This window comes from Sinocyclocheilus anshuiensis, unplaced genomic scaffold (genome assembly GCF_001515605.1).
Source record: "Sinocyclocheilus anshuiensis isolate Anshui unplaced genomic scaffold, SAMN03320099.WGS_v1.1 scaffold207, whole genome shotgun sequence".
Taxonomy (NCBI): domain Eukaryota; kingdom Metazoa; phylum Chordata; class Actinopteri; order Cypriniformes; family Cyprinidae; genus Sinocyclocheilus; species Sinocyclocheilus anshuiensis.
This window is the reverse complement of record NW_015551045.1, coordinates 1,111,271-1,131,032: the sequence shown is the minus strand read 5'-3', so window position 1 is coordinate 1,131,032 and position 19,762 is coordinate 1,111,271. Positions and strand designations below refer to the sequence as shown.

Here is a 19,762-nt window from a genome sequence, read left to right as displayed (position 1 = left end):
CTGAATTACGCCTAAACTGCAATCTCCCAGCCTGAACAGCTAAAAAAAGTATTCAAAACCCCTCTGAAACCAGGCTGAAATAACCAGATTGTACAGTATAAGTATTCTGACCTGTAATTCAGCTCTAGCAGTGATTAGAGCCTCAAGTCTTTTTGGATATGATTCAACAAGCTTTAATCATCTGGGGATTTTCTGCCATTTTTCTCTGCATATCCTTTGAAGCTGTGTCAGGTTGGATGGGGGCTGCCACTGGACAGACATTTTCAGGTTTCTCCAGAGTTTCTCAAATCCGGGCTCTGGCTGGGCCACTAAATATTCACAGTCATCCCTAAAACACTTTTGCATTGTCTTGGCTTGCTTAGGATACTTGTCCTTTTGGAAGATGGATCTCTGGCCCAGTCTGAGGTCCTGAGCGCTTTGGACCGAGTTTTCATTGAGAATTTGTCTGTATTTTCATTTGTTCATCTTTACTTCTACCATGACCAGTCCCCCCGCGCTTCTTCACTGTTGAGATGCCATTGCACAGGTGATGAGTGCTCCAAGGTTTTCTGACAGCATTTAAAACCCATTACATCTAAATTTGATTTTATTCCAGTAAGCCTTTTCACTCAGGCTCTTGATGACATTGGATCATGTATTCTATCTACCATAAACAAGCCTGTTGACAGAACCATTACGTACATGAATGTTAGACCCGTGTTGAAAAGTCTTATCTAATTTTAGGCCAATTTCTAATTTCTAATTCTCTGTCCAGTTTTTTTTAATCCAGTAGTGTGTTTGAAATCTCTCACTATGGGTTTAGGAAGCACCACAGTGCCAGAAGAGAATCTGCTCTTTTATGTGTGTTAACTTATATATTCTTATCTGTTTATTTCAGGGCACTTTGCCCTCAGCTGATTCAATTCCTATCTGAAGTAGAGAACTTTTTCAGTCTGTGTCGATGTTTTTTTTTTCTCCCTCACAAAATCAGTTTTGACCTGTGGGGTCCCCCAAAGCTCTATTCTTGCCCCTATTTTATTCTCTTCTATACTGATTTTTAACAAACACAGAGTATTGTTTCATTGCTATCCTGACTACACTCAAATTTCTGTCTTTTAGGCAAAGCAGCATCATTAATCTCAGCTCTTACCTCCGTGTGTCTGTAGGATATGAAAGCTGGGATGCCCTTAAACTTTTTTATTTCAATTTTTAAAGAGAGTAAGACTACGGCAATAGTGTTTTGGCCTGTAGCTACAGCAGGTAGCATAAATCAAATGTTGGATATCTTGGCCATGTTAAATGCTCAGGAAAAACAAAAAAGGGATGCATTTGATTCTACTTTGAAATATGATGAGCAGATAAATGCAGTGGTAAACTAGTTTTTTGCAGTTAAAACTCTTAGCAAAGGTTAAGTGCTTTTTAGCCTTTTCAGAGTTTGAAAAAGATATACATGCTTTTATCTCATCTCGTTTAGATCTGCAATCACCGCAGATCACTGTCTTAAGAACACAAAGGGGAGAATTAGAATTTCTTGACATGAAGATGATGATGATGATGATGATGCCTCACAAACCTTTAAGCTTCTCCAGGCTGCAGTTTTTTCGTTTATCAAAGATCTTCTGCATCAAAACAGTTCTCCCTCTCTCTCATCAAACATCAACTGGAGCCTCAACAAACTGACACAGGACTCTCTCTTTCAGATGGGCGAGACATGCAAGTATCAGGCTTAGTCTTATTATTTGATGCATTAAGAATTACTCACCTCTTTTCACAATATGTGTTAAAATTAGGACAGTGATGATTCATTGAGGCTGTTGATCCGCTGAATTGCAGATTTTGGCAAAACTGCATGATTTTATTCTTTATTCTGCTTAACTTTATTCTGCTTAAACTTCCCTGATCATGCCGATTGTTGCTGCATGCTCTTAAATAATGTTGGTCAATATTAGAATATTATTATCTATGGCCAAGAGAGTAATATATCCTACTATAGTCTATAGACATTATTACTAAACATTTGTTGGACAAGTGTTGGCTGATTCTGCCAGTAACCCAAAATAGTTACTTGATCCAAATACCTATAACTGAAAATAATTAAATCACTTTTGGCTGTCTAGCAGAATCATCGTCAAAACATTGTCAGCTTCTGATTGGCTGAAGTAAGTCACACACAGGCATGCCAGAAGCATGCCAAGGGGACGCAGCGCCTCGTTCCCTTCTCAGGGAACTAAACTGTACCTACAGGTAATTAGGCCGTCCCTGAGCATTCACTTAAAATAACTGCAACCTATACTTAAATAAGACTGGGTAAATAATTGTTTTAGAGTGAAAATTATGGGTAGTACTATACTTATAAAGACAGACGAATTAAAGAATATGCAAGCCATGAAACCATTCTCCCCTCTTATGTAATCAGCCTACTTAGTGCAACAGTGAGTCGAAGTCTGACTGCAGAACTACACATGCAATTACTATCAACACATGCATCCCTATTACTTTAATAAGTAAAAGGACTTATGATTTATGTCTGGTGGAAGGGGTGAAAAGTGTTATACCCTTTTACTCAAGCGCAGAATATTACAGTGAGTTGGAGGTGCTTTTTCTACACTTAGTATAAGACACCTTTATCCAAACTGACATGCAATGCATTCAAAGTATACATATTTTATCAGCATGCATGTTCCCTTGGAATCTAACCCTGGATGACCTATAGCAAAAAGTCTGAATACTGAATGTCAAAGTGGCATTTCAGGTTTTTTCATTTTATTAAATTTTAAAGTTATATTTTAAAGCATTTAAGCATAAGGGGTAATGCACCTATTACCTACCTTTATCACTCTGCTCTCAAAGATGGAGTACATTATTTACATTCATTGATCTGGCAGATGCTTTTATCCAAAGTGCATTCGAACAGTGCATATTATTATCTACCAGCTCACAACATAATGCATAATAAATTATTCATAATGTGATGTGAAAAAAAATTATATATCATTTATTCACAGCTTACACTTTCGGTTGGCTGTCTTTCCAACCTGTTTCCTTCCAAACTTCATGAGACATGTGGCTGAGAGACAAAATGTTAACAGACTAGAGGACTGATGATATTATTAAACTACTATAAACAGCACTGAATATAATATTTATTAAAGTTAATATTTTGCTAGTCCTCATATTGCCCGATTTCAGCAGAAGATTTAAATAGTACATTATTTTCCTGGATATGCACTTATCAGTGCATCAGTCCTTCTTTTGTATACATTTATGCAAGTGGTGACATTTACAACCAAAATAAAACAGTGTCTAAATCACAGATTTTCTATTCATTATCCCCCCTCCCCATGCAGCTTTTTGTTTGACAGAGTGAGAATCCAATGCTTTTATTTGAGTCTAAACCCCTGCCTTTTGCTCGCTTTCTTATGCAATAAGATAATCACTGCGACAATGCCTGCATCTCTGCTTCTCTCAGTTCAATCAGCAGTGCGTCTCATCTGACGTCATCAACACCTTTTAACTGTGAGATTTTTTTCTTCTGTAATAGAATATTGAAGAAACACTGCAGACACTGACTGCTTTGTGCCAGATATATCTAAACTTTTTCTCCCTCTTTTTTTTCAGTGGAGAAGGAGATTGTTAGTTAATAACAGCTTAAATTGACAGACAAATAAATATTGGCCAAGAAAATATTTCTGTAAAAGAAAACAACAGCATACAGGTTTGGAACGACATGAAGGTGCATAAAATACAGAATTTTCTTTTCTTTTTTCTGGCATATAAGCTGCTATATAAGATTCACAGAACATTTCACAGTATCCCAGCTTCTGTAACATATTCTGTGAATAAGACGAGAGCCTGTAGTTTATCACTGACTAAAGCTGCAGCTCTTTTGCTTTTCACTAATTAGATCACGTCTGTTTGAAATGCACATTATTATTATTTTTCTCTCCCCCAGCAGCACATCCAGGATTAGTTTGTTCATCAGCACCCTGATTGTTCTGTGAAGATAAGCCTCTTTAAAACCAGTTAAAAAGGGGAGAATAAAAGGGATCTTTGGTGTCTGGATGGGTTTGCAACACAGCTTGACAGAGCTAGTTATGTAACTGTCATGGAGCTTAGATGTAAAACGTTATAAGGCTTTTCCACATTTGAAGGTCAACCAAATTCTAATAAAAAAAGGCCCTTAAGATATAAGTGATTTTACAGCAATGCTTAATCATTATTACGTTCTTTTCTAAATTTAAGCGACAAGGATTAAAACAATTCACATGCGTTTAATTAGGGAGACTTACAAAATGTGCAATGTCGGGGGGCTCCAGAAATAGAGTTGGGAACCCTACAAGATGTTAGGAAAATATGAGGTATTGGCTGCAAATGATATTTGTGCTATTGCATTGCTAAAATCATTCAGTTTAGTATTTTTTAATAAAAATATCTAAATGCAAAATTACACACATTTTAATGACAATTTTGTGCATAGCAATATTTGTACATAGAGGTCCCTGGCTTGTGCTGAAGCTATTTTAACCATCTTTTGGCAAGCTTTCTTTCTGTTCATGGTTGCTTGTGATTTGCATATAGGTCTCAACAATGCATGAAAGAGACAGAAGGAAAAGCGAGATATAAAAAACGCTGCCCTCAAAGAGAAGCCTGGGAATGTTCCCACTGTGCAGAGATAAAAGGCAAGCAGACATCTCATATCATCTTCTTCTTTTTTTTTATTCGTGCACCATTTGTTCCATTACAGGCAAGCAGACTGTCAGATGAGATCTCCTGGCAGATTCAGCCTTTGAGGTGCTGCGCTGTGCTCTCATTAGGCACTGGGCTGCTTTGAAGTCCGTGAGCTGAGAATGAAATAAATGCAGTGGAGATGACGCAGCTACTTCAGTCAAACATTCACAGCATCTGAGCAGAGAACACTTAGAGAGATACACTTCCCTGTACCTTCTTCTAGATTTCGTTTGGAAAGAAACAGCAACAGGAAGAAATCATTTTTAGTTCAAAAACACATTCCGCCTCTGCAGCTTTAACATCAGTTATGCGTAAGGGTTAAAAAATTCATCACATTTCAAAATTATGTTCTCCTTAATTCATATATTACCCTTCTTGATTACTTTGCAATTTACTGCAGTATAGACGATACAGAACATGCTCGTGCTGATGGTCGTGAATAATTATTCTGGTAACATTATGGTTTTGCAGAAGTATTATTTTTTACATTATTGTTGTTATTATTTTCATAAAGTATATTTCAGAAATTGCCACTGTATCAATGATATATCACAATTCTATTTCTCACATTATCACATTGATACTTGAGATCCCTCTATTTACTTGATATATATATTCATTATTAAGTGGTTACAGTTTAAAAAAATAAAATGTTGTTACATGTTACCCTCATTGGTTGCCATAGTCACTCACAACCCTACCTTGTTCATTCCCATAATAACTCATTGGTCGTTTTGTTCTCCTGTGTGTGTGTGTGTGTGTGTGTGTGTGTGTATACAGTGTATATGTATATATATAGCCCTTGTGTTTCTCTTGTGCTTTGTCTGTTGGTGAATGTAATGGTTGCCTGTTTGCCTGTATTTCTGTTCTTTGTTCCTTGTGTTTTTGGTTTATTATTTGATCTAGCTTATTTCATTAAATGTCCTGGGCTTAAATCCATGTCCCCGCATGCCTTCACTTGCTCCTCAACGTTACAGAAGTTTTCCAGTTACACTATATCATTTGCATGTAGCATTTTTTTCTCTGGTCCACAAGTCTCCTCTAATGAGTCTTGCAAAACCCATCAAACACTTTCAGCCGGTGTTTTTGACAGCAGGTCATGGGAGCCATTAGGGTGGTGTCTTATTAGTAAACACAGACAGTAATGGTCCTTGACTTTGACTTTGCTGAGTATGCTAAATTAGGGTGTTTTTACAGCAATTTGCCAGCAGAAAAAAGACAGACTGTTGCTTAGGGGCTTCATCTAATGCAGGTCGTAATGAATACATATTGAAATGGTGGACCACGGTAAGCATAATTTGGGAGTAGTCCATCAGAAAAGTGCCCTGTCAGTAGAAAGAATAGGCTCAGTATTTATGAAGCACTGCAGGTGTAGGTACCCCAATGATTCCATCAGCAAGCGAGAAATAAGGAAGGAAGTGTTGTGTCAGAAAAATGCAATTAGGTTACCTCACTCTCATCGTTAACTTTTTAAAAAGGGAGGTCTTTAAAGGTGCACTAGGTAAGATTATTATCAAAAACATAGAAAACTGCAGAGATTCCGCAGTCAATAAGGAAGAGCAACAAACAAAGCCTGTACAACGACTATTGCATTAGCTAGACAGATATGCTGTGCAAAGGATAGCCTTTTACTATAGAACACATGAAGACATGTTACACTCGATTAGATCTGTCTAGTAACATGCAAGATACGGTCACACTTTATTTTAAGGTGTCCTTGTTGCAGTGTAATTATACATTTAAGTACTGAGTAATATTAATTAACTACATGTACTTACTATATGGTTAGGGTTAGTATTAGGGATTGGCTTAGGGTGACTTGCATGTAATTATGCATAATTTATTGTTATTATAATACTAAGTATATGTAACATGTAACACTTATTAGTAAGAACAAATCTTCTTTTGTTTACATGTAAACCCTAGACCAATTGCAAATGTTTTTTGCATCAATTTTTATCTTTTCTAGAAATCCAGTCATGCAAGAGGCTACTCGTAAATTAAAATAGTTGTTACATTCAAGCTACTCTTCTGAAAAAGTAGCTAGCTAAACTACAAGTTACTATCAAAAAGTAGCTAGCTACATTGAAACTACTTTCAATTTTTTTTTTAATTATTAATATTATTGTTATTATTTTACAATTGACATTACAAATAACTGAATAATTGTATGAAGAATTACAATGAAGTTATGAGTAAAATATTTGGAGTTTAAAACATATTGTAATGCAATCATGATTGCATGATAATTTCATGTAGGCTGAATTCAGGTTGATTGGGACACATTTTCAAGTCATTTCAATTACAAAAAGTGTCCCAATCATTTGATTTTATAAACTATCCGATACACACAATAATAAAATATAGTTATATAGTTATATTAAATCGAACTGACTGTCAAAGTGCAAAATTGCTACAAACGTAACATCAATGCAAGAACAAAATATATGCAACTTAACCTTGATATGGAGGAGTCGTAAAATAAGCAGGTTAAACTCACAGCACACGCGGTATTTACTGACTGTGAATGGAGCCGCTCTGAGACATCAATCATCAGCCGCGCTTTTGTGTGAAATCCCACCGCAACCATCCTTTGCCAAATGATAAGCATAATACTATATCGCGATTTTATTTTCTGTTCGATTAGTGTTCACAACAAAACTGTGGAGGGACAGATTATATTATGACGGTTCATCATTGTAAAATAGACATTTGATATAGAGTGCAATAAAGCAGGAAAATTAATCAGTTTGAAAAGGCTGTTAATTACCTCCTGTATGTGCTTTAAATCTTTGACCGCATTTTAATCTTTATTTTGCATAAATTACAGTTGATTCATGTGAAATATTCACTCCTGTACATCCTTTGCAAAATCGTCAATCTGTTGTCGATGGACAGACTGTAAAGCCGCGAGATGTGTGATATCACAACAGATGGCGGTAATGAACAAATTTAGTTTGTGATCGAGTCAGAAAAAGACGCTGTGCTGCTTCAATGCCTTACAGGCTCGTGACTCGTCAGAACGCAACATGTAAAAAAAAAATGTAGCGTCTGGTTGCGCTACACCGCTACTTGCTGGAAAACGTAGTTCGCTACTGGAAAAGCTACACTGTTTTAAAGAGCTACCGTCACGCTACTAAAAAATGTAGTTACGTTAGTAGCGTCGCTACTTGTAGCTAGCTACTACCCAACACTGGCTTCACTGTAGCATGAAAAATAATCCTCGACAAGGAGGTATGAATTATTCTCAACAGGGAGGTTTGAATTATGCAAGGATAGTCCTGGCCACCAGACAAACTGACAGGCCCAATTTCTGGACTTGACAATACTTTGGTGTCCTTTGCGTATACTATTGAGGATCTCTTGCCTCATGCATGGGGAAACACAATTCTTTGGCCCCTGAGGAGCAGGTCTCCAGCAATGGGCAGGTTTTCTGTTTCAGGCCAGTATAGTTCTGGATGAGTTTAGCACAGATGGAGTTTGCGTTCTGATTATTTTATCACATTCAGCCTTGCTTCTGTAGCTGGATAGCTTCACATTACAGCATCCACAAACACTTTAACATACTCTCATTACCCTTTTCTGCTTCTGTGAATATGTGGTTCACACGAGCTCTTGATATTGTGTCTGAATTACGTACCCAGTACTGCCAGTACTGAGAATCTAACCCGCAGCCTTCAAGTCTAACTCTCTAACCATTAGGCCACAACTGACAATGGAGTTTGCCAGAAACCTGAGGTAGCATCCAGTTTTGTGAATACCTTGGCTTTTGCAAATATTGTGAATGCTTGTTCTACAGTTAGGAGGATATGTCTTTCTTGTCACACCTACTTATTTAGATGAGTCAAATCAATGCACAGCTGGATCTGGTCTTGGGTCTTGGGCTCTACAACCATGCTGATACACCACAGGGTGGGCTGAGTCAACATTGGAAATCACATTTCATTACATTACCGATGGGTCAATTGCTGTAACAGCAGCCCCTGTGTCCGACAGTCTTTCCACATTCAGTCAAAGGTTCCCTACCAGTCAAACATTTGGGCACACTTGACTGAATTTGTTTCTTGTGATCTTAAAATCCCTTTGATTTAAAGGAAACATGGTGACTCAGTAGTGTTGTTCACCTTCGTTAATAGAATGAAGTTGGTTAATAGAATGCCCAGACTGTGCTGGGATGGTTTTGAAGGATTTTTTTTTATGAAAACTGAAATAATAGCGAGAGAGCAGGTGTGTACATTTGTTTATAATATGATTTTTTTTTTTTCTCCCCAGGAGATTATGTGGTTCTGACCGTCTTCTTTGACTTAAGCAGAAGAATGGGTTATTTCACCATCCAGACATATATCCCCTGTACCTTGATCGTTGTTCTGTCCTGGGTTTCATTTTGGATCAACAAGGATGCAGTGCCAGCCAGAACTTCTTTGGGTAAGACTCTCTGTTTACATTCTACATGAAAAACAAACTTTGTGTTATGAAACACAATTTTTTCTGTCTTTTTATATACAGTAAATCTAAACATCCTTAAAACAAATTTACTTGAGAATAAAAATTATGTAAAATTAAAAAACAATCATTAAGATAATTTATTTTTATCGTCTTACCTATAAATGCCACTTGTCTTATTCAGCAGTTTATCTTTCCTGCAGTGACTCCTGACCTCAGTGTTTTACCATTGAGAATCCTAAATTATCTGCTATGTTGAAACAAAAAGATAAATATCAGAGCTAAACTCCTAATTTTTGTTTAATGAATATGTAATTTGAGTCTTCTAGATGTGCAAAATGATGGGCAGTTACACACCAGTCTACAACAATTTATTGGCAGATGGCACAAGCTCTGCCCACCGAGGTGTTGCATCACTGATGCCTCATAATGGAGCACTCACAGTTCAGATTGCTTGCTCTCCTGTTTCCAACCTCACTCAACCACACCCTTTCTGCCACATACCGACCTCCCTACTCAAGCCAGTAAACCGTCCGGCCTGCAGCACCCCATTCCTGGAGAGGTAGTCTGCTACTGCCATCTGTGCCCCCAGCTCGTGGCCCACCTTGAACTGAAAGGGCTGTAGTGCCAGATACCAACAGGTGATCCACACGGTGATGTCCTGCACATGCAGCGTTTGGCCTAAGTATTCTGTCTAAGGTGGTGGGTGTGGGTGTCCTGAAGATCCTGAATGGAAGCATCACAAATGGGTGTAATCAAAAGAGGGTAGTGAAGGCTGTCTTTTGTTTGGACTGAGGCAATAAGTAGATGCACCACCAATCCAGGGTTCATTTTAAATTGCTGCTGTATGAGATTAATACAACTGGTGAGACTACATCTGTAAATTCATCTTGCAGTTTGGCAAGTGAGCGGTGATCCTATTGTGGACATGATGGAAAGAATTGCACTTTGAATTCGCCTTTGTCCCAAGATCATCCTCTGCCGTCATTAGTGCAATCAGAACCTCCTCCTTGCATTATTTAAGGAGGTTGAGGTGGTACACTTGACATGCCCTGCTCCCAGAATGCCCACCTCACACCAGCTTATTGGTGGAGAGAAGACAGAGAGATGAAGCCAATCAGCAGATATGGGCATTGTTAGGAGGCCATGATGGTCAGAGGCCAATGGGCAAATTTGGACAGGATGCCGAGGTCACACCTCTACTCTTTTGGAAAGACATCCTGGGATTTTTAATGACCACAGAGAGTCAGGACCTTGGTTTAACGTCTCATCCGAAGGACGGTGCTTGTTGACAGTATAGTGTCCCCATCAATATACTGGGGCACTAGGACCCACACAGACCACAGGGTGAGAACCCCTGCTGGCCTGTCTAACACCTCTTCTAGCAGCAACCTAGTTTTCCCAGGAGGTCTCCCATCCAGGTACGATTTTTAATGACCACAGAGAGTCAGGACCTTGGTTTAACGTCTCATCCGAAGGACGGTGCTTGTTGACAGTATAGTGTCCCCATCAATATACTGGGGCACTAGGACCCACACAGACCACAGGGTGAGCACCCCCTGCTGGCCTCACTAACACCTCTTCCAGCAGTAACCTAGTTTTCCCAGGAGTCTCCCATCCAGGTACTGACCAGGCTCAACCCTGCTTAGCTTCAGTGGGTGACCAGTCTTGGGCTACAGGGTGATATGGCTGCCGGCAAGTTGCTAGTTCCTTTGGAAAAAAGTACTGAACTGAAAAGGACTGAAGTGTACTGAAAAGGACTGAACTGTACTGAACATCTGAACCTCACCTACCATGTCCCTGACTTTTTTCCAAAGATCTGGAACATCTGCACATAGACTCCCCAAATAATTGTAGCTAATCCTTCCCCAAAATTAGCGTTTGCCAGAGGCACTAACCACTACCTCTACTCTATGCCTTTGTCCCCAGACAAGCAGACTGGCACCAGTGGGTAGTCCACCACATCCCTGTGTACACATCAGTCTTTACCTTCGTGACTGGACAACGATCCTGGAAATGACCTAGGTCCGCAAATTGCTGGCAGGCCATAGTGGCAGGAAGGTGGCAATAGTCTGATGAAAAGAGAGGGTAGCTGGAAAAGGAGAGGTGGAAGCCACTGTTCCAGCCAGTGCGCCTCCCCGGGTCAGTGGTTTTGGGAACTAGGGAAGCCTCGGAAGTTGTCAGGCCTCGCCCCCAATTGCAACAGTCAGGGAGGCATGCTACTGCACAAGCTGGGTAGAGGGAGAGGTTGAGAAGAGAAAGGGAGTGAGGGAAGGGCTGGAGAGGTAAAGCAAGTGAAAGGGAGGAGAAAAGGGGCACGTCGAGCAGTGGCACTGGACCCATTTGGCTACATCTTTTGGAAGCTCAGCAATGAGCTGGACCACCAGATCGGCAGGTGTCACAGACCTGCTGGATCATCACAAACGGCTGACTGTTTTTCCCCAGTTCGACGGACACACTGCTGCTTTTGCTCTAGGGTATGGACCACACAGGATGACCTGCTTGAGGTTCATAATCCAGGAAGTTCTGCACGGTTAGCTGTTGAGATGCTACTCCGGACACCAGCAGGTGAGGCACACCTGTCACTGAGCATGCGGCCACCCACATGCCTCTGCTGTCTTCTTGAATGAGACCACGAATGCCTCTGGTTTATCCTGTGGACCCTTTTTGGTGAGTGGCACGTGAGTAACAATGGACTCTTTGTCTACAGCCCTGCCTTTGTGGCTCATCATTCTCCACAGCATCTGCCAGTCCTCCTTCCAGGCACAGAGGAGTTCAAGAGGGCCCGATGTTGGGTTTGGTAGAGTCTGGCTAGTGAATTGTCCATCTCAGCGAGGGGCAAGAACTCCATGGCAAAGAACTTTTTTTCATCCCGGGTTTCAACACCACTGTAGCAAGTTTGGAGTTGTGGGAAGGAGAGGGTCTGAAGCCCAGGAAGTGGAGGCTTCATCCTCAGATTGTGAGACAGAAATTCTACAACAGCAGAAATTCCGCAAATCAGACTTGGATCTGTTTGGATCTGTTCACTCAAGATGACTCAGTGTCCCGTTTGGTTTTCTCCTCGAGCACTGCTGAGCTCGGATGCACTAGCACAGGATTCACCCAAGGCCAAATTGTATGCCTTTACACCAATGAGCCTCCACCCAGAAGCCTTTTGAAGAGTCCGGATTTTGTGTCAATTCTGGAGGAACCTCCTTCCTTTCAGGAAAGATCTGCTTTCTCTGGCCCAGTGCAGGTTTTAGCATCCTCTGCTGAAGATATGGAGGCTTTGGGTTTGGCCCTATTCTGACTCTTAAGTGATTATTGCTTTTGGCCTTGTCTTTGTACAGTGAGAAAATAAAAGCCAAACTACAAACATGACCTTGCTATGTAAAAGATACATATTACAGATATAACCTCAGTAATCCATATGCAACAGACATTGAAATCTCCATGTTCTTATTTGAGTATTATTTACTTTGCTCCACAGGAATCACGACTGTGCTTACCATGACCACTTTGAGTACCATTGCTAGGAAGTCCTTACCCAAAGTGTCGTACGTCACGGCTATGGACCTCTTCGTATCAGTGTGCTTCATCTTTGTTTTCGCCGCTCTGATTGAGTACGGAACGCTCCACTACTTTGTGAGCAACCGCAAGCCCAGCAAAAACAAAGACAAGAAGAAGAGAAATCCTGTGAGTACACTTCCTAAAACAATTCACATTATCGACTACCAATACAACAATATTATAAAGTGTATTAACTACTAGTATTTCTATTTACTACTAGTATTTCTATTTCTAAGATTAGCCTATTTGAGAACTGCAATTGTTAGGTTTTTTTTAGGGTCGGGATTAGCTGCTAACTTTAAACTCTATCCAAGGTTGAGTTCTTCAAAGTACTCCAAATAATAACACTCTTCCACAAGTTAGCAAGCTACCTAGGCAGCATTTCTAGGCTTAGTGTGCTCCCAATGTGAAGATGATACCTTGCTTTTGGTGAAATTCTAAGGCAGCATCACTTCTGGATGAGAATGATATTTCTTTGAGTTCAGTTTAAAGAAAAAAGGTAGTGTATATATTCACAAACAAACCAGTCAAGAAAAAACTTTTATGTAAAAGTCTGTTTAAATGCGTAAAATTAGTTTTGTAGTGAAATAAACCTGCCAAAAAGCAGCCAGAAAGTGTCCAGCGGGCATGTGAATTATATGTGCTTGCTACAGTTTTGTGTTGTTAGCTTAGCAATTAAGGCTTTATTGTTAACTCTGTAGGAATCCACTTTGAGTGCTTCATGTGAGGAAAGCTATTTGTGATGCAGCTAAGTGTGATCGTTGGTTGTCTATGAAGAGCGTTTCTAATCAGTCACTAATGAGTTTCCATTACGCCTGAGTAGGCGGTACACAGTGAGACAGCTCACTAGGTTTTGGAACATAAGTGTGCATGCTAGAACCTTTTTCTCTACATGTGGTCAGATTTGCCATCGTGGACCACCTCTGTCAAACAGTGTCACTGAGCAGTGATGTCCTTAATCTGAATCATTTCAGCAGCAGGTTTGAAGTGCAGCCTTAGATTTTCATCTCAGCAGGGCGCTCATATCCGTAGCGTGAGGAGGGCTGATCTCAGCAAATGGGTCGTTCCACTTTCAGATGATTAAAGGGGTGCCAGAAATGTCTTATTTGATTTGGGGGTTTAGAATGTCAGGCAGATTAATGAGTAATGATTTTCAAACCACATTCGACAGTTCGGTTCCCAGTCAAAGGCACGCTCTGAAGTAAAACTCTTCAAATAAAACGACAACCAGCTTTTGCTGAAGAAGCGTTTTGATCTCTGCAGAGTTGAAGAGTACCAGTCTCCTCCTTAGATGATTATGTTTGTCTTTTGTTCTTTGGTAATGATTGTTTGCCCTTATATGATTAGAGACCTGATTTTTCCAAGCTCTAAATTCTGACAGGCCTAATAGTTTATACTATATGTGATTGCATTTTTGATCGTATTTGAAATTAATGCACTAGAGCAGTCATTTCTAGTCTGTATTTTACGACATGCAGTGAACCTGTTCATATATGCTTGTTTCTGTGGCTCAGTGGTAGAGCATTGCATTAGCAGCGCAAAAGGTTGTGGGTTCGATTCCCAGGGAACACACGTACTGGTAAAAAATGTATAGCCTGAATGCACTGTAAGTTGCTTTGGATAAAAGCGCCTGCTAAATGCATAAATTATTATATGCTGCCTTACACACCCTTTCTCTGTGTCTATGTATATGTGTGAGGTTGCAGTAATTTGTTCTCTTTCCACTTTCAGAGTCTTTTTTGCATTATACTGTATGTTAATTTTATGTTGTTGTTGTTGGTTTGTTTGTATTTGTTTGTTTCAATTTCTAATATTTTTTGTTTCCTGTGTGGACAAAAGCTCCTGCGGCTCTTTTCCTCAAAGGTATATTGCTCATGTAAAGTTCACTAATCATGCATGTTTCTGCATTCTGCGCAACCACACTGCTCTTGTGTTTGGTCTTTAGATTCACTGCACTAACATCTAGTAAGTTTAGCACTGAACCTCCCGTGCTGTGAAAAGCAGTGGGGCACACTCGCCTCTTATTTTACTTCAATGCAATAAAACAACAGCAATGGCTGAAAAACTTGCATCATTCTTTTAATTAAAAAGTGGCCGCCTTCCTCCTCTGCGTGTTTGAGGCTTTAAACCTGACAGAAATAGTCGGCAGAGCCTTAACAGCTTGAAATAGACAACCACACTGATTAGCGTAATCCCAATTAAAGAGCATGAGCCTGATGGCTTTGGCAGATTTAGCCGTAGTTATCTTTTAAAATTCAATGTGCATGAGGGCACAGGCCTACATTTAGCTTCTATTAAGGATTAAAAGATAGTTCTCAAGAATTCGGAAAAGAGGAAATTAGATCAATGTGAAATTAACATACCAGAGGTTCTCAACTAGTTTTGCTTCCGGACCTTGATTTTTAAAAATTTGACAAATTATTCATGTTTCTACACAAATTACATCTTAAATTTTGCCAAATTCACAACATGTGAGTATGCACATAAATGGGTTCTTAACTTTGTTCTAATTATGAACTTCTAGTAGACTATTTTAAGTGAGCAATTTTTTCATATTACATATTAATGTACTTATTGTTTTCCCCCTGCGATCCTTTCAGATGTACAACCTATTTTTGTCTCACCAGTTGAGAACCACAGTTAAAGACAAAAATAAAATCATAAATGTAGAAAATGTAAGACAGGAGAGGAACTTTCTCTTTGAAGGTTGTCGTATTTCATTCAGTTAAAGCTGCGAATTCCACTGTATTTGTTTCTTTCCACATGGCAGGCTATTTGTGCTCTTGTGCTTTCCAAACGCTTCTGCGAAACCCTTTGAGAAGCGAGTCACATGACCCGTTTCCGCACAGCCTCAGGTGGCTCTGTCCTAAATGCTACATAATGTGCACCCGGAGAAGCCAGCGTGAACATCTGGTCATGCTTCGTTTTTCAAAGGGATTTGAAGCACTCTTCCAGTGCTGGGCAAAATGATTGTGAATCCAGAAATGTGGATATGTCCCAGTGATCCTATTTCTCTTGCTTTTGATGGGAAATATTTACATGGAGGTCTCATAACATTTGTGTATTGCAAGTGCATTTTTAGACTTATATTTTAGTGCAGTTGCTGGCCAAGATATAAGACTGAAAGTATATTAATACCTAATTATTTAGCTGTTCTGTGTTGACACTTAGTACCATGTTAGACAGAGCCATGTGGTATCACATGGGAAACGTTGCTGTAGTGACTTTGTCATTCTGATGACGTCATTCTAGGGTCCCACTTTATATTAAGTGGCCTTAACTACTGTGTACTTACATTTAAATTAATCATTTGGTACAATGCACTTATTGTGTACACGTTTGTACTTACAGTATATTTTAAAAATACCTGCATGTAATTACATCTTTAATTAATTTCTGTAATTACATTTATAATTACACTGTTGACCCATCCCTTACACCTTAACCCACCCTTAATCTACCCAACCTTTCCCTAAACTTACCCGTATCGCACCTCAATAGCAGCAAAAGTGTTTTGCAGTACAATATGAACAAAATAAGTACATCGCACTTATTTTCTGTTGTATGTACACAGGAGTTAAGGCCGCTTAATAAAAAGTGGGACCCATTCTAATAAGTAAATGATGCAGTTATGCTTTATTTTTGCATGGTGCATATACTAGTGTACTATAATCAATGCACAACAATATAAAACACAGGCATAATGAAAAGCCATAATACATAATTTGCTATTTAAGTATTAAAGAAAGAAAGAAAAATCAAGAAGCCTGTTTTACAGCCAACTATTGCAGTTGCACATCTTTTAATGCATTCTACTTGCAATATTAGGTGCAAAGCATCCACTGGCAGACGTTTGAACGCAGCCCCTGACAGCTGGTCGAGATGTCCTGTGTATCTGATGGGACTCTTGCTGATTTTGCTTTCTCTTCTAAAAGCAGGCCCCCACTGTGGACATTCGCCCGCGGCTCTGTCCTAAATGCTGCATAATGTGCACCCGGAGAAGCCAGCGTGAACATCTGGTCATGCTTCGTTTTTCAAAGGGATTTGAAGCACTCTTCCAGTGCTGGGCAAAATGATTGTGAATCCAGAAATGTGGATATGTCCCAGTGATCCTATTTCTCTTGCTTTTGATGGGAAATATTTACATGGAGGTCTCATAACATTTGTGTATTGCAAGTGCATTTTTAGACTTATATTTTAGTGCAGTTGCTGGCCAAGATATAAGACTGAAAGTATATTAATACCTAATTATTTAGCTGTTCTGTGTTGACACTTAGTACCATGTTAGACAGAGCCATGTGGTATCACATGGGAAACGTTGCTGTAGTGACTTTGTCATTCTGATGACGTCATTCTAGGGTCCCACTTTATATTAAGTGGCCTTAACTACTGTGTACTTACATTTAAATTAATCATTTGGTACAATGCACTTATTGTGTACACGTTTGTACTTACAGTATATTTTAAAAATACCTGCATGTAATTACATCTTTAATTAATTTCTGTAATTACATTTATAATTACACTGTTGACCCATCCCTTACACCTTAACCCACCCTTAATCTACCCAACCTTTCCCTAAACTTACCCGTATCGCACCTCAATAGCAGCAAAAGTGTTTTGCAGTACAATATGAACAAAATAAGTACATCGCACTTATTTTCTGTTGTATGTACACAGGAGTTAAGGCCGCTTAATAAAAAGTGGGACCCATTCTAATAAGTAAATGATGCAGTTATGCTTTATTTTTGCATGGTGCATATACTAGTGTACTATAATCAATGCACAACAATATAAAACACAGGCATAATGAAAAGCCATAATACATAATTTGCTATTTAAGTATTAAAGAAAGAAAGAAAAATCAAGAAGCCTGTTTTACAGCCAACTATTGCAGTTGCACATCTTTTAATGCATTCTACTTGCAATATTAGGTGCAAAGCATCCACTGGCAGACGTTTGAACGCAGCCCCTGACAGCTGGTCGAGATGTCCTGTGTATCTGATGGGACTCTTGCTGATTTTGCTTTCTCTTCTAAAAGCAGGCCCCCACTGTGGACATTCGCCCGCGCTCAGCCACCGCCATCCAGATGAACAACGCCACCCACATGCAGGAGCGGGACGAGGAATACGGCTACGAGTGTCTGGATGGGAAGGACTGCTCCAGCTTCTTCTGCTGCTTTGAGGACTGTCGCTCAGGAGCGTGGCGGCACGGCCGTTTGCACATCCGTGTCACTAAGATAGACTCTTACGCCCGCATTTTCTTTCCCACTGCATTTGGTCTATTCAACGTAGTTTACTGGTTTTCCTATCTCTATCTTTAAAATAGTTAGAAAAAAATAGGCTGGCCTTATTTTATGTTACAGATTCCAGCAAGACCCTTTCTTGGAAACGTGAGCCCACTGAAAACATTTAAGTTGCATTGTGTTGTTGTTGTTTTTCCAGTCTACGTAATGTTTTGGGGGTTTTTTTTCAAAAGTGCATTTTAGGATGTTTTTTTTTTTTTTGTGCATTTATGTAATGTGGAATTGTTGGTTTGTCTATGTTTACATCTTTTTTTCTAGAAAGTATACATTGTGCATAAAGCAAAAGTTGTAGCAAAAAAGAAAACAAAAAAGCGCAGAAGGGGCAGTCAGTGAGAACTTGCATCTGTAAGATTATTCCTGAATCGTGTAGAGCAAACAGCAGAAGATCCGAGTATTGCATGCCTACATGTCCTTTTAGCCCCTAAAGAGCAAGCACTAAAGAAATTTCGGGAACCTTCTTCAAATGCATGGCTGTCAGGCCTATGTGAGGTAAAAGCAATCAATCAAATATTAATAAATGTTTCCGAGAATTTATTTGTATACGCTTATTATTTGTGCATTCTAAAGCGCAAATGTAAAAAATTGAAGTGTTTGAAATTTCTATGCCATTTGTAACCTTGCGGTTTTTCATGTGTTGGTCACGGCTGGTAAAACGTACAGTCACCTGTACAAATGTTGTAAATAGATGAATACTGTATAATGTAGTGATATACATCATACTGCATGCACCTTTTAGGCCAAAAATGAGCAAAAGTCTTCTATTGTCATCAATTAATAAAAAGCAAAAAAAGAGTCAGGAAAGCGTAACTGGAACAGGCAACATTTTACATCATTTCTTGCCACTATTAGATGTCAGTCATTTATACAGTAAATGCACAATGATATGTATAAATATGTACTGTATTCAATTTTTCGTATCATTTTGGGTATCGGTATGAGCCTCCTTTCCATTCTTGGATAACAAAATGAGTCCCGCTCCTCTTTCAGTTTTAACAAGTTACTGGGGTGAGTATTCTTATAATACATGCTCTAGTCTACTATGGTCATATTTTACCCTATTTTATTTTGTTTGAACTAAGATGGTTTAAAACTATCAAAAGGTTTCAGCACCGTCTTAGGTTTTTCGGAAACATGTAACAATGTTGTCAAACAAAATGTCTATATGCATTTTTATTTTTGGTTCGTGTATTAATTTATGTTGTAATAATAAATTGGGCTCAAACGTAGGAGGAGGGTCACCATTGCACTCAATACTATACGTTTCAGTTGACAAAAACTTATTTCAGTGAATCTAGTAAATAATCTGTAGATGGATATGTTAATGTGTGTGTTACTCAGCTTCAGTTTCGTTGCACTTAGAAAATGACATGCATGCATGTAGTAAATATTATCTTTAGATAGAACATTAACATGCATACACGGGAAACACATTACAAACTAACATTAATAAAATGTAACATATGCAAGCACAACCAACTTTCTATTTGAATAATCCATCAATTTTAGAAATCTCACCCCAGGTTAGTAACTATGCCTGTGATATAATTATGTTTGGTGTTGGGCACCACTGCTCAAGTGTTATCACTGAAAAAAATACAAGTATAAAAACACCAAAACAAATGCAACTAAAACACTGTGGACAAAAATCTGACACTTGCCAAAGTATGAAGGTATAATCAGACGTATAGATAGTTTTGTTCTCCACTGCTGCAGTCAAAATCGTCTCAGGTTACTTATGTAACCATGGTTCCCTGAGTA

The 19,762-nt window shown here is 39.1% G+C and overlaps 1 protein-coding gene across 4 annotated transcripts in view; it reads left to right on the top strand.

Moving 5' to 3' along the window:
• LOC107661671 (gamma-aminobutyric acid receptor subunit gamma-2) overlaps positions 1 to 18,174 on the top strand; it is a 45,655-nt gene extending 27,481 nt beyond the window's left edge. Inside the window, exons 7-10 of one of the 4 annotated variants that reach the window (XM_016451381.1) lie at positions 8,980 to 9,132; positions 12,620 to 12,825; positions 14,539 to 14,562; positions 17,744 to 18,174. In XM_016451381.1, coding sequence (XP_016306867.1) covers positions 8,980 to 9,132; positions 12,620 to 12,825; positions 14,539 to 14,562; positions 17,744 to 18,022 — 662 coding nt within the window. In that variant the 3' untranslated portion in view covers positions 18,023 to 18,174. Of the gene's footprint in view, positions 1 to 8,979; positions 9,133 to 12,619; positions 12,826 to 14,538; positions 14,563 to 17,740 lie in introns of all 4 variants that reach the window. The other 3 variants (XM_016451380.1, XM_016451383.1, XM_016451382.1) reach the window with 3 other exon arrangements.
• The last annotated feature ends 1,588 nt before the right edge of the window (positions 18,175 to 19,762 follow it).